The sequence below is a fragment of the Aquarana catesbeiana genome, linkage group LG02 (assembly GCF_042186555.1).
Source record: "Aquarana catesbeiana isolate 2022-GZ linkage group LG02, ASM4218655v1, whole genome shotgun sequence".
NCBI classification, from domain to species: Eukaryota; Metazoa; Chordata; class Amphibia; order Anura; family Ranidae; genus Aquarana; species Aquarana catesbeiana.
Genome location: NC_133325.1, coordinates 312,474,134 through 312,490,038, shown reverse-complemented (window position 1 = coordinate 312,490,038; position 15,905 = coordinate 312,474,134). Strand labels below are relative to the sequence as shown.

General features: G+C 45.7%; 1 protein-coding gene across 2 annotated transcripts in view; it reads right to left on the bottom strand.

Annotated features, from left to right (window-relative positions):
* Positions 1 to 15,905, bottom strand: part of EIF5B (eukaryotic translation initiation factor 5B) — an 85,224-nt gene that overhangs the window by 27,007 nt on the left and 42,312 nt on the right. The window contains exons 9-11 of one of the 2 annotated variants that reach the window (XM_073614709.1): positions 15,039 to 15,098; positions 10,668 to 10,733; positions 2,323 to 2,618 (exon numbers count right to left, since the gene is read on the bottom strand). In XM_073614709.1, coding sequence (XP_073470810.1) covers positions 2,323 to 2,618; positions 10,668 to 10,733; positions 15,039 to 15,098 — 422 coding nt within the window. The remainder of the gene's footprint in view (positions 1 to 2,322; positions 2,619 to 10,667; positions 10,734 to 15,038; positions 15,099 to 15,905) is intronic. The other variant, XM_073614710.1, reaches the window with a different exon arrangement.

Below are 15,905 nucleotides of genomic sequence, written 5' to 3'. Positions count from 1 at the left end.
ACAAAGTGGCACAACATTGTAAAGTGAAAGGAAAATGATAAATGGTTTTCAATTTTTTTTACAAATAAATAGCTGAAAAGTGTGACGTGCATTTGTATTCAGCCCCCTTTACTCTGATACCCCTAACTAAAATCTAGTGGAAGCAATTGCCTTCAGAAGTCACATAAGTGAATAGAGTTCACCACGTGTAATTTAATCTCAGTATAAATACAGCTGTTCTGTGAAGCCCTCATAGGTTTGTTAGAGAACCTTAGTGCACAAACAGCATCATGAAGGCCAAGGAATACACCAGACATGTCAGGGATAAAGTTGTGGAGAAGTTTAAAGCAGGGTTAGGTTATAAAAAAAGTTCCCAAGCTTTGAGCATCTCACGGAGCACTGTTCAATCCATCATCCGAAAATGGAAAGAGTATAGCACAACTGCAAACCTACCAAGACATGACTGTCCATCTAAACTGACAGGCCGGGCAAGAAGAGCATTAATCAGAGAAGCAGCCATGAGGCCCATGGTAACTCTGGAGGAACTGCAGAGATCCACGGGTCAGGTGGGAGAATCTGTCCACAGGACAACTATTAGTTGTGCACTCCACCAATCTGGTCTTTATGGAAGAGTGGCAAGAAGAAAGCCATTGTTGAAAGAAAGCCATAAGTCGCCCTATTTGCAGTTTGCGAGAAGCCAGGTGTTGGACACAGCAAACATGTGGAAGAATGTGCTCTGGTCAGATGAGATCAAAAGTGAACTTCATGGCCTAAAAGCAAAACGCTATAAGTGGTGGAAAACTGACACTGCATATCACCCTGAACACACCATCCCAACTGAAAAATAGTGGTGGCAGTATCATGTTGTGGGGATGCTTTTCTTCAGCAGGGACAGCGAAGCTGGTCAGAGTTGATGCGAAGATGGATGGAGCCAAATACAGGGCAACCTTAGAAGAAAACCTGTTAGAGTCTGCAAAAGACTTGAGACTGGGGCGGAGGTTCACCTTCCAGCAGGACAATGACCATAAACATACAGCCAGAGCTACAATGGAATGGTTTAGAACAAAGCATATTCATGTGTTAGAATGGCCCAGGCAAAGTCCAGACCTAAATCCAATTGAGAATCTGTGACAAGACTTGAAAATTGCTGTTCACAGACGCTCTCCATCCAATCTGACAGAGCTTGAGCTATTTTGCAAAGAAGAATGGGCAAAAATGTCACTCTAGATGTGCAAAGCTGGTAGAGACATCCCCAAAATGACTTACAGCTGTAACTGCAGCGAAAGGTGGTTCTACCAAGTATTGACTCAGGGGGGCTGAATACAAATGCACGCCACATTTATTTGTAAAAAAAAAATTTTAAAACCATTTATCATTTTCCTTCCACTCCACAATTATAAGCCACTTTGTGTTGGTCTATCACATAAAATCCCAATAAAATACATTTACGTTTTTGATTGTAACATGAAAAATGTGGAAAATTTCAAGGGGTATGAATACTTTTTCAAGGCACAGTATATCAATAGCTGCAATTGCTTAAAGGAGTTGTAAAGGCAGAAGGTTTTTTTATCTTAATGCATTGTATGCATTAAGATAAAAGGCCTTCTGTGTGCAGCAGCCCCCCTAATACTTACCTAAGCCCTGTCTCTATCCAGCAATGTCCACGAGTCCCTTGGCCATCCGGGACCCTCCCTCCTGATTGGCTGAGACACAGCAGCGGCGCCACTAGCACCCACTGCTGTCAAAGTCAGTTAGCCCAATCAGGAGAGAGAGGGGGCGGGGCCGAACCACAGCTCCGTGTCTGAATGGACACATGTAGCTGCAGCACGGCTCGGGTGCCGCCATAGCAAGCTGCTTGCTGGGGGGGGCGCTCGACAGGAGAGAGGGGCCAGGAGCAGCGAAGAGGGACCCGAGAAGAGGAGGATCTAGGCTCTCCTGTGCAAATCCACTCCAAAGAGCAGGTAAGTATAACATTTTTTTTTTTTTAAATAACAAACAAGACGTGACTATACAATTACTTTTAACTGTTTTTGCATATATTTGCTGGTGCTGCCATCCTGATTCTATCTAGTCAGTCACTGACATAAAGCAAACATATAGTCAAAAAAATTCTGAAAAGTCTGGTCAATGATTTACTAGATAATGAAGCAAAGATGCGAATGTATGGATCTTTCAAAACAAGTTTTTTTTTTTGTTCCTCAATTTTTGTTCTTATATTTCTATCCTCACAGCTTTACACTAAACATGAAGATAATTCAAAATATGATTTCATGCTGCAATTTTTGAAAAGGGAAAGAAAAAAAAGGTTCTGCTAGGCATTTATTTGGAAAAATATATAAGCACCTCAATTCTCTTCTTGGCTTTATCATACGCCTGCTCCTCTTTGGTGCGATCATCATCAGATTCAGACTCCGAATCTGAACTCTGTTCTTTTACTGGCTTCTTCTCTGCTGGTTTGGAAGCCACAGGCTGAGATTCTACTGGCTTTTCATCTGAAGATTTCTCATCCTCACTGCTCTGCCCTTCTTCCTCTTCATCATCTTCAGTTTCTGCCTCGTCGTCCTCATCTTCATCCTCTTCATCATCATCTTCCTCTTCATTTGTTTTTTCCTGGACTTCTATGTGGACTTTCTTTGTGTCTGAAGAGCACAACAACATATAGAACCATTATGCCAGATATCTGCAAATTCTGTTCAGTGTGGTCCTTGTTCAGGCTAAGTTGGGGGTATCACTCAGACGGATGTTCCAGTCTGGCTCTGATCTTCACATGTCCTGCGCTATTCAAATTTACCGCTAAACCTCCCTTTATCCCTCTAGAAAATGTCTCAGAATTAAATATATTTTGTCACCTTTTTCTTTTAGCGAGAGCAGCTTATATTATTCCCTTTGATCTCCTCACCAGGCTTGTAAAAATAGGATTTTTTAAAACAGCTTACCTGTAAAAATCCTTTTCTTTCGATGGACATCACGGGACACAGAGCCTCAGTAATTACTGATGGGTTATATAGGGTATTACTGGTGATTGGACACTGGCACACCCTAACCAGGAAGTTCAACCCCCTATATAATCCCTCCCCTTGCAGGGATACCTCAGTTTTGTAGCCAAGCAATATAGTGTATTAGAAGAGGGGCGGGACCTCTGTGTCCCATGATGTTCATCGAAAGAAAAGGATTTTACAGGTAAGCAGTTTTTAAAAATCCTATTTTCTTTCTTGAACATCACGGGACACAGAGCCTCAGTAATTACTGATGGGATGTCCCAGAGCAATGCTATCTGAGGGGGGGGAACCACAACCAAGTAGGGTGCAATCAGACCTGAGGACCCTGTACCGCTGCCTGCAGCACACTACGCCCAAAGGCGATATCCTCATGCCTTCTCACATCCACCTGATAGAATCTGGTGAATGTATGGACTGAAGACCAGGTTGCGGCCTTGCAGATCTGAGCCATAGAGGCCTGGTGATGCACTGCCCAAGAAGCACCAATAGCCCTTGTGGAATGTGCCCTGATCTGAAACGGAGGAATCTTCTGTTTCAAACCATAAGCCTGAATGATCAATTGTCGAATCCATTTAGAAATGGTAGCTTTTGATGCTGCCTGTCCTTTACTGGGACCCTCTGGCAGCACAAACAAAACATCCCTTTTCCGAATCTGAGCAGTCGCTTCCAGATAGGCCTTAACTGCTCTTACTACATCCAAAGAATGTAGTGATCTTTCTTTCGGAGAACAGGGATCTGGAAAAAAGGAAGGTAGAACAATGTCTTGGTTTAGATGAAAATCTGAAACCACCTTCGGTAAAAAAATAGGATGAGGGCCCAGTACCACTCTATCCTTGTGTACAATCAAATAAGGCTCTTTACAGGAAAGAGCTGCTAATTCTGATACTCTTCTAGCAGAAGAGATGGCTACCAGAAAAATTAATTTCCTTGTCAGCAAGACCAAAGGAATCCGACGTATTGGTTCAAAAGGCTGTTTCTGTAACACAGACAGAACCAAGTTCAAGTCCCAGGGGTTTAGGGGCGTCTTAACCGGAGGATTAAGACGCGTCACCCCCTGCATAAAGTTTCAGACCAAAGAATGCGAACCAAGTGGCCGTTGAAATAATACTGATAAGGCCGAGACCTGGCCCTTGATGGTACTCAAGGCCAGCTTCATCTCTAATCCTAATTGTAGAAAATCAAGAATTCTACCGATCACATATTTTCTGGGATGCCAACCCCTGGATTCACACCAGGATATATAAGCTTTCCAGACTCTATGATAAATCATTCTGGAAGCTGGCTTCCTTGCATTGATCAAGGTAGATATCACAGGACCTGAAAGCCCACGACTCTTCAGAACGTGGGTTTCAATAGCCAAACTGTCAAATTTAGTGTTTGTAAGGCAGGATGGAACACTGGACCTTGAGATAACGGGTCTGGGCGTACCGGTAGGGTCCACGGGGAACCCACCGTCATCCTTACTATTTCCGCATACCAAGTCCTTCTGGGCCAAGCAGGGGCCACCAGAAGTACCGACTTCCTTTCCTGCCTGATCCTGCGAAGGAGTCGTGGCAGTAGCAGAATAGGCGGGAATGCATAAATCAGTGAGAACCGATGCCACGGAGTCACCAACGCATCCGTCCCGCATGCAAGAGGATCTTTTGTCCTTGCCACAAATCTGTCTATCTTTTTGTTGAATCCGGATGCAAAGAGATTTACATTTGGAACCCCCCATCTTTGGCATATGGCCCAAAAGACGTCGGGATGCAGAGACCATTCCCCTGGAAGTAACTGCTGGCAACTTAAAATAGTCCGCCTGCCAGTTCTCTATCCCCGGAATGAAGACTGCCGATATACATGGCACCTGCTTCTCTGCCCAGACTAAGATCTGGTTCACCTCTTTTTGAGCAGTTCGGCTCCTGGTGCCTCCCTGATGATTGACATAAGCCACTGCTGTGGCATTGTCGGACTGGATCCTGACCGGGCAACCCTGTAGCCTGATAGTCCAAGCCCTTAGGGCTAGATATATCGCCCGAATCTCCAGAATGTTGATGGGTAAGGTCCTCCCGGTCTTGGACCATACCCCTTGGACCGCATATTGTTCCAGAACTGCTCCCCAACCCGACAGACTGGCATCTGTTGTTACCACCGTCCAGGTAACCGGTAGAAAGGATTACCCTTTCTGCAGGTTTTCGGGTATTAGCCACCAATTGAGGCTGTGACGCACCACCTGAGACAGGTGCATCGGAAGGTCTAATGCCTGAACCTTCTTGTTCCAATGCTATGTTGTAGCATTCTTGAATGAAACTGAGCATAGGGAACTGCTTCGAATGAAGACACCATCTTTCCTAGTAGCCTCATATAAAGACAGACAGAAGGACCCTTCTTGGTCCTGACTGCCAGAATCAGCTCCCTTAAAGCAGTGATCTTTGCCTGAGGTAGAAATATTTTCTCCTGGCTTGTATTTATGATCAGACCTAAATACTCCAGTCTTCTTACTGGTTTTAGGAAAGATTTTTCTAGGTTGAGGATCCAACCCAGGTGTTCCAGATACTTGACTGTGGTCCTCAAGTTTCCGTTCAAGGAGGCTACCGACTGGTCTATCAAGAGCAGGTCGTCTAGGTATGCTATGACAGCTATACCCTGAGCCCTTAATCTGGCCAGAGGAGGAGCAAAGACCTTTGTGAACACTCGAGGTGCAGTGGCTATCCCAAAAGGCAGAGCCACAAACTGGAAATGGCGCCCACCTATCTCGAAGCGCAGAAACTTCTGATGAGCAGGAAAAATGGGCACATGCAGATATGCATCTCTGATGTCCATTTATGCCAGAAATTCTCCTCCCTGCAGGGTGGAGATTACTAATTGATTCCATGCGGAAGGATTGAATCCTTAGGAATCGGTTCAAATCTCTTAAATCCAGAATGGGTCTGACATCCCCATTTGGTTTTTGGACCGTAAAAAGATTGGAATAGAAGCCCAATCCTTGATCCTTCGCGGGAACTACCATAATGACCTCCTGCGACAAAAGTCGCTCTAACGCTAGAAGGAGCGACTGCTTTTTTCTCTGGATCTCTGGGGACACTTGACCTGAGGAAACGAGGAGAGGGAAATTCCTGAAACTCCAGCTTGTACCCCAAGGTTACCGTGGAGATTACCTATCTGTCCTGGAAATCCTCCTGCCAGAGCCCTGAGAACTGTCGCAGTCTTCCCCCCACTTGAGCGAGAGGGGGCGCCCCCTCATGCAGAGGTCTTAGTGTTTTGCCTAGTAGGCTTCTTCCCTCAGGACTTCTTTTGTCCCTGGGGTTGACTCTTGTGTCTGGACCCAGATGGAGGAGGCCATCGAGACTGCCTGGAGGCAGAAGCCACCGGCACTGGGGAAAGAGTCCGTTTGAAAGAGGGACGCTTACTCTTCTTCTTAACCGGTAAGAGAGTGCTTTTCCCACAAGAGATTCTCTTGATATAGTTATCCAAGTCTTCTCCAAATAACCTTTCACCACGAAATGTAAACCCAGCCAGGAGCTTCTTACATGGTGCTTCGGCTGACCAATTTTTCAACCATAGGATTCTACGTATATGCACTAACCCCAGCGATAGACGAGAGGTTTGCATGATAGAATCTCTGATGGCGTCAACAACATAACATAAGGCCGCTGGAAGGTTAGCCAACCCCTGGGCCTGCTGTTCAGGTAAAACTTTGATGACCTGTTTAATATGGTCTCTTAAGTATTGACAGACTCCAATCGCTGCTACTGCAGGTTGGGCCACTGAACCTGCTAAGGAGAAAACATCCTTCAATAGGGATTCCATCTTTTTATCTACAGGATCCCTGAGCATCTGAGCATTGTCTACAGGACAAGTCAGACTATTATTTACGGAGGAAATGGCAGCATCAATGGCCGGTATTCCCCACATTTTAATAAACCTTTCTTCCATAGGATAAAGTGTTGAAAACTTTTTCGGCGGAAAAAAACGTTTATCTGGGTGATCCCACTCAGCATAAAGGAGCTTTTCAAGTAAATTATGAACAGGAAAAGCCTGTGCTGTTTGAGGTGGTTTCAGTGACCCTAAAGAAGAAGAGGGTTCTCTAACTGATTCAGATATGGGCAACTTAAATGTGGAGCGGACCAATCCAGTGAGGATCTGCACTAAGACTTTCTCCTCTTGGGAAGTCGCAGAGGGTCCCTCTCCACCTGATTCCTCCGAAGAGGAATCATCCGTCCCATCCTGATCCTCTGAAAGGGATTCCTCTTCTTTATCCCAGAGCTCCTCTTCCTGAGGGTCTTGGGGAACAGAGGAAGGCCTGGTGCGTTTTCTTCCACTGAGTGAAGATGTAATCACGGCCATTCATCTTTCCTCTAAACCATTAATGGCTGAGGAAAAAACCTCCTGCGTAATGTATACAGGGGCTGAAGTGCCAGAAGCAGGTGTAGCCCCTGACCCCAACGGCTCTCCCTGGCTAGCTGTCCCTGGCCCCTCAGGGGGGGAGGATGCTGCAGACAGGGGGCCCTCAGAACCTGAATGAGATCCCCTAGAGTCTCTGGTTCTTGGGGTGCTTGAACCTCTTCTACCCATAGTGCAAAGCAACAAGGTGGAGGTATCACAAAATGAACACTGACTGCTGAGCGATGTAGTCTGGCTAAAAGCTTTGCTACCAAATGCCCAGTCTGGTGTTGCTTTAGTAAATGCTGCCTAGGAGAATGCCTGTGTCCCACCTTACATGCGACCGTCAGCTCTGTGTCTAGCCGACCCTGCTGACCAACATGAAGGAAGGCTGGGGGAGGGGGAGGAAGGAGAGAGGCCGGTAGTGATGGGCCTGCACATGCAATGGTGGGGGCGGTGAAAGTGCGGTGTCTAACCGCCTCACAGACCATCTGCAGCCTCCCCCTAGTCTGGGGGGAGATATCCCTGAGGAGAGCCCCCCATCCCATCCTACCTGGAACCGGCCGGAGGAGCTTTGTGCAGCGTCGAACACTTGAGACAGACATCAGCATGAGAAGGTATGTGCTCTTGGCAGCCCCCGGGGGGGTCACAATAGGCATAGCATGCATTTACCTTAAAGGAGAAAACCTACTAGAATTAAAAAATTCTGTGGAATCTCCTCGTACCTTATCCAGCCGCAGGGTTCTGTTACACAGACCCAATCTTCGCCTCTCACGGTGGGCTCCGTTTGAAAAAACCGTCAGAGACTGGGGCCCCTTACGAATAGGGAGATCCACAGTTCTGGCCCTGTAAAGCACTGTCTAGAAATTAGGCTAGAAGAAACATTTTCTAATATGCGGGGCCCAGCTCTCTAAAAAGAGAAGCGTTACAGGTAAAACCTCCTTTATTCGGACACGAGGCCCGGGTACCATCCAATTCGGCCTAGACCTTGCCTGGCCTGCCCCGGTATAGGATATAGGATAATCCCTTTGGAGCTCAGCACAGGACATCTTTACACGTCCATCACCTAAGACACTGGCGTAAAAACTGAGGTATCCCTGCAAGGGGAGGGATTATATAGGGGGTTGAACTTCCTGGTTAGGGTGTGCCAGTGTCCAATCACCAGTGATACCCTATATAACCCATCAGTACTTACTGAGGCTCTGTGTCCCGTGATGTTCGAGAAAGAAATTCTTGCAGTGGCCTGAAGCAGTGACACCGCCAGAACTACATCTCCCAAGAGCCATTTCTGTATACACAGTATGCAGTTGTACACCCCAGACTACACTCTCATGCCCTTTTCCAACACACAGTGTGTGAGCAAGCTCTTGGAAGTCGAGGCAGCATAATTTTTTAGCTCTAAAAGAAAACAATGTATGCAAGTGCAGTGCGACAGAGAGGGTTGGGCAAGAGGTGAAGTGTTGTGATCTAGCAGTGAGTGCTGATAACTTTGATTGGAATTTATTGCAAAAGTCACACCCAGCTTTTTTTTAATGTGTTTTTCTTAGTTTCGGTTATAAAGTTTTGCAAATAAGTAATTGTTCTTCCTAAATTTTGACCAAAATTTGTACTGCTACATTTCTTTGGTAAAAATAACCCAAATCAGTGTATATTATTTAGTCTGTGTAAAATTCATAGAGTCTACAAGCTATGGAGCCAATCATTGAAAATGAAAATTTCTTGAGGCCCTAATTTGCCAGTGAAGTACAAATACCCCCCAAATGACCCCTTTCTGGAAAGTAGACAGTTCAGGGTATTTAATAAGAGGCATGGCAAGTTTTTGGAAGTTGTAATTTTTTCCCACAATTCTTTGTAAAATTATGAAATTAAATGTGTTTTTTTTTCACAAAAAACATTATATTAAGTTATTTCTCACACACTGTAAAAGCATACTTGCAACTACACCCCAAAACACATTCTGCTACTCCTCCTGAGTATTGCAATTCCCTGTGTGAGACTTTTTCACAGACTGGCCACATACAGAGGCCCAACTACCAAGGAGTACCTTCAGGCATTATCCACTTAAGACCAGGCCTTCTCCTGACACAAGTAAAAATCTGTATTTTTGCTAGAAAATGACTTAGAACCCCAAAACATTATATATATTTTTGTAACAGAGGCCCTAGAGAATAAAATTGTGGGTTTTGCAAATTTTTATGTCACGCAATATTTGTGCAGCGGTTTCTTGAACACAATTTTGCACACTTACGCATAAATACAATTTAATGATTTTCAATACCCACATTTTTGGTAAAATATAAAATATGGTGTTGCGCCAGGTAAATAGATACCAAAACATGTCACGCTTTAAAATTGCGCATGCTTGTGAAATGGTGACAAGCTTCGGAATTTAAAAATCTCTGTAGGCGACGCTTTATAAGCCTTTACTGATTTATTAGTTTAGAGTTACACAGGAGGTCCAATGCTACCATTATTGCTGTCACTCTGACGTTCACGCCGATCATGTATGTGTACAGGACCAACATGTGCGTTCGCCTTTTCACTCGAGCACGGCTGAAGCAGGGTGCTCTAAATTTTTTACTTAATTATTGGTGGGACACTGGTACACTGACGCATGCTTTTGTACGCTGGGACAGATGCTTCTGTGCACTGGGACAGATGTTTATTGGACACTGGGACGGGGGACAGTGGTGTACGGTGTACTGTGTGAGGATGGCTGCAGTCTGTGTGTAATTTAACACTAAAATCATCAATTACACAGAGAGCTGTCACAGGCTGCAGCATCCCCCCCCCCCCTGCACTGAGCTCTCGCTAAGCTCAGTGGGGAGAGACAACACAAAGACATGTGTCTCTGTTTACACTGTAAGATGGCTGTGATCGGACACAGCCATCACATGATCAGACACAGACATCATGTGATCGGGAGGGCCAATCACAGTGCCCATGTCCCAATCTGTGATGTGCCGTATCCAGAGGACACAGCCATCACAGGATGGGGCCACGTGCGGGCACCTGTCCTGAGGTACTTACGAGTACGTCCACTCAGAACGGGGAAGCTTCCACCTGGCTGTTTTGTACATTGGCTGGGTGGGAATTAAATGTGCCATTGTTGCAAAGACTTGAGAAATACGTTTTTGACATACACTTTTAGACATTCTGCATGTCTAATGGCCAACTCAGTTTCCCTACGCACATCGTAGACTTCTGAATGTTTTTAAGACCCTTGTAAAAATATTACATTTTCTGATTTTACATATTCAGTGACACGATAAATATTAGCACACACAGCAATCTATGTAGAACAACATAGTGTAGGTAAACACGGACCTTTCTCGTCTTCTTCATCACTGACTCTGGCTTCCCAGTCATCCACGCCAGCATCCTCCTCTGCTTCTAAAGGTTTTAAAGATATCATTAAATTAGAAACATAGTATAAAACTGAATTGGGCCCAATCCAAGCAATTAAAGGGAAACAAAAAAAACATAATAAAAGCCAAATACATCCTTTTTACTTTTAACTCACCTGCTGGTATGAAAAGTTAATTGTAATGAAAAAAAAATATATAGATAGGATGAAGTCTGCCCTGATGTGGCAAGCCTCCTCAATACTGTGGCAGTATAATATTTCCTCCTTTCAAAAACTAAAGAGTGCCCTTATTTCCATACAACAATGTGTGTGAAGTCTATAGCAAGCCAACACTGATGAGTGCTGCTGCAAAAAAAAGTTTTAACCAAGCAGGTGCTAGAAGAAAAAAAAAAAAAAAAAAAAAAAGAAAAAAAGCACAAGCCCTAAAAAGTCAGAATAAAAAAAATAAAAATAAAATACTGGCAGGGTCGGTTCACACTGGGACGACTTGGGATCCGACTTGTACGCCCTCAAGTCGCCCCAGAAAGAGATTCACATTTAAGTGAATGGGAGCGTCTTAATAGACACTACTGAAGTCGCTCCGACTTCAGAGCGTACTCCCTGTACTACTTTGATCCGACTTTGATCCGACTTCAGCCTATTGACTATCATTGAAGTCGGATCAAAGTCGGATCGCCGTCTCGCATTAACCGACTTCGGCATGCGACTTGTGCTCAGATGATCTTGAGGGGGGGAACTCCGCGCCAAATTTTAAATAAAAATCCGGCATGGGTTCCCCCTCCAAGGGCATACCAGGCCCTTGGGTCCGGTATGGACCTTGAGGGGAACCCCCTACGCCGAAAAGGCGGCGTGGGGGGTCCCCCAATCCATACCAGACCCTTATCCGAGCACGCAGCCCAGCCGGACAGGAATGGGGGTGGGGGACGAGCCAGCGCCCCCCCCCCATCCTGAACCATACCAGGCCGCATGCCCTCAACATGGGGGGGTCGGTGCCTTGGGGAAGGGGGGCGCGCTGCGGGCCCCCCCCCCAAAGCACCTTGTCCCCATGTTGATGAGGACAAGGGCCTCTTCCCGACAACCCTGGCCGTTGGTTGTCGGGGTCTGCGGGCGGAGGGCTTATCAGAATCCGGGAGCCCCCTTTAATAAGGGGGCCCCCAGATCCCGGCCCCCCACCCTATGTGAATAAGTATGGGGTACATCGTACCCCTACCCATTCACCTAGGAAAAAGTGTCAATTTAAAAAAAAAACACTACATAGATTTTTAAAGTATTTTATTAGACAGCTCCGGGGGTCTTCTTCCGACTTCGGGGGTCTCTCCGGTTCTTCTCCGCGCTCTCCGGATCTTCTGCCGGGCTCCTCCGCTATTTTCTGTTCTTTTGCCGCTCTTTTGCTATAGCGAAGGAGCCCGGTCTTCAATCTTCTGCCTTCTGCCCTCTTCTCCTGATGTTGACACGACGCTCTCTGGGGCTGGAATGCACTCTGAGCGCTCCGCTCTGACTTATATAGGTGGTGACCACGCCCCCTTATGCCGTCACAGTCCCTGGGCATGCTGGGACTGTGACGTTTTAGGGGGCGTGGTCATCACCCAATGACCACGCCCCCTTATGCAGTCATAGTCCCAGCATGCCCAGGGACTGTGACGGCATAAGGGGGCGGGGTCACCGCCTATATAAGTCAGAGCGGAGCGCACAGAGAGCATTCTAGCCGGAGAGAGCATCGTGTCAACATCAGAAGAAGAGGAGAGGGCAGAAGATGGAAGACCGGGCTCCTCCGCTTTAGCAAAAGAGCGGCAGAAGAGAGCGGAGGAGCCCGGAGGAAGATCCGGAGAGCGTGGAGAAGAACCGGAGAGACCCCCGAAGTCGGAAGAAGACCCCCGGAGCTGTCTAATAAAATACTTTAAAAATCTATGTAGTGTTTTTTTTTAAATTGACACTTTTCCCTAGGTGAATGGGTAGGGGTACGATGTACCCCATACTCCTTCACATAGGGTGGGGGGCCGGGATCTGGGGGCCCCCTCTTATTAAAGGGGGCTCCCAGATTCTGATAAGCCCTCCGCCCGCAGACCCCGACAACCAACGGCCAGGGTTGTCGGGAAGAGGCCCTTGTCCTCATCAACATGGGGACAAGGTGCTTTGGGGGGGGGGGCCCGCAACGAGCCCCCTCCCCCAAGGCACCAACCCCCCATGTTGAGGGCATGCGGCCTGGTACGGTTCAGGAGGGGGGGGGGGGGCGCTCGCTCGTCCCCACTCCCATTCCTGTCCGGCCGGGCTGCGTGCTCGGATAAGGGTCTGGTATGGATTGGGGGGGACCCCCCACGCCGTTTTTTCGGCGTAGGGGGTTCCCCTCAAGGTCCATACCAGACCCAAGGGCCTGGTATGCTCCTGGAGGGGGAACCCATGGCGGTTTTTTATTTAAAATTTGGCGCAGAGTTCCCCCTAAAGATTCATACCAGACACAGTGGCGGGGATCCAAGTCGGATCCCCGTTCATTGAAAGTCGGACACATGTCGCAGGGCAAAGTCGGATCCACAAGTCGCGTTGAAGTCGCGTTGAAGTCGCGTTGAAAAGTCGCGTTGAAGTCGTGTTGCCCCTATGTGAATCGAGCCTAAGAGTACTAAAATGGTACCCAAAATTGGTAATGGATAGAGCCTACACTAGATAAGCAATATAAGAGAACAAAAGATGTGTAAATACTTTTTTTTATCCGACCTCTTAACAGGATATTAATCGAATACAATGGATGTATGGGGCCCTTACTTTTTTAATCTACACCCTAGGTGCGAGATCAATTAAATAACACAGTTTCCCAACAGGCCGTCAAGAGGTACACCCCCCCCCCTTTCATCTAGAAATGGGTACCTGTAAAGGGCAAACATTTTTCTACCTCTACTTCTATAATCACATTTATATTTACCCCAGTTCTGTTAGACGTAGTACAATAAAAAAATATCTGAAGTATCAGCTTGTTCCTTTACAGCTAACTGAACCATTATATAATTGGCATTTCTATTTGTTCTACCTTCTGCATAGGAGAAAAAAAAAACAATGTGGCCCTGATTTTTAAAAGGAACCTGCCAGAAAAAACAAAAACAAAAAAACATGGCAGCTGCCATCAAGGAGTTCCTTTGGAGGGGAAGTGTGGGAGATAAAAACAAAAAAACAAACAAGCACACTCATATGTGGCTCCAGCTATACACCGCTGGGAAGAGAGCGGCGACGGTCAATCACCACTCTCTTTTCTGCCCCTCCAGCGCTCACTGAAGCCCCAGCCAAAAAAAGCTCTAGCCATACTTTTTTGTTTTTTTCTTCTTTTTTTAAGGTGGATGAACCTGGGCTGCCATCATCCTTTGTTCACTTCTTGGTGACCCGGAAAGAAGCATAACAGGTGTCCGGATATCAGACATACTGTATACATATTCTTGTTCTGGGTCAGTGACTTCATTCATAAGCAAGCCTTCAATAGTAGCCCCCTTGTTTCAATACTGATAGGTTTCCTTTAACCATTATCATACATTTACAGGATTACCCCATCTAGAAGTCGATGTGCCATTTTCTTTTTTTCAATCAAAAAACTTTTTATTATGACAACACAATGGACTAAAGATTTATGGAAGCTGTAAACATTATGTTCTAGAGTGTCCAAATAAAAGCCTTTGTGCAGAATAAATCTATATTCAAACCAAACAATAATGCATGCAGAATAAAACTGCTATCTTTCAGGCATGAAAAGAGTGGTAGTGTCTGTAAAAGATGGAGCATTCACTGGCAAGTTTTCAGTTAATAAAAGAATAGTACCGCTGAACGAATATAGAAGATATAACCATTCATAATGTCACATTATTTACATGTAATTTGTGGTATAGAAAAGAGCTGTCCACATGCAAATTCAGCAAAAAATAATGTAAATATCCTGCAATAATGAAACTGCATTAGCCATTGGCACTCGAATGCTGAGACTTTTTTTTTTTTTTTTTACAATGCAGTTTTCAACATTTGTCTACTGTTAAGAATATTATTTTCTAGATTTGTCTACGATTACTTGTCTACATTTGACAAGAATTAAATGCCTGAAAAAGAACCAACTCATTTCTAATAAGCATATAAAAGTCATTCTAAAAACTTCACACAAAAAATATATCATCAAATGAATCCAAGATGCAAGCCTAAATATTAGAACACACTGCAACTCACTCACTTACTAGAGCACTATAAGATATCTAAACTGCAGCCAAAGGCTAAAAACTTGTAAGCTAATGCAAGCAAAGCTTACAGCAAACCTCTTCAAAACCTTAGCAAAAAACACAGCCATGCAATAGCCTGCAACAAAATACCTTCTTTATCTGTGTCACTATCCTGATTTATGTCAGCCGCACAAAATGTCTCTGTAAAGTCTGTGAAGAATATTTCAGATGTAGCCAGAAATAACATTGCATTACTTTACTTACACACAGCAAACATAATTTACAAAAGTATACAACCCAGGGGTATCCAAACTTTCTAAACAATAAGCTAGTTTACTGTCCTTTAGACTTTAAGGGGGGGGGGCAGACAAGGGCCACTGGGAGTAGAAAATGTCTTGGTGTCCAGTGGAAGTAAACAATGCCATATTGTTGGTGTCAACGGAAAGGACTTGTGCCCCATCGTTGGTGTCAACGGAAAGGACTTGTGCCCCATCGTTGGTGTCAACGGAAAAGACTTGTGCCCCATCGTTGGTGTCAACGGAAAAGACTTGTGCCCCATCGTTGGTGTCAACGGAAAGGACTTGTGCCCCATCGTTGGTGTCAACGGAAAGGACTTGTGCCCCATCGTTGGTGTCAACGGAAAGGACTTGTGCCCCATCGTTGGTGTCAACGGAAAGGACTTGTGCCCCATCGTTGGTGTCAACGGAAAGGACTTGTGCCCCATCGTTGGTGTCAACGGAAAGGACTTGTGCCCCATCGTTGGTGTCAACGGAAAGGACTTCTGCCCCATCGTTGGTGTCAACGGAAAGGACTTCTGCCCCATCGTTGGTGTCAACGGAAAGGACTTGTGCCCCATCGTTGGTGTCAACGGAAAGGACTTGTGCCCCATCGTTGGCGTCAACGGAAAGGACTTGTGCCCCATCATTGGCGTCAACGGAAAGGACTTGTGCCCCATCGTTGGCGTCAACGGAAAGGACTTGTGCCCCATAGTTGGTGTCAACGGAAAGGACTTGTGCC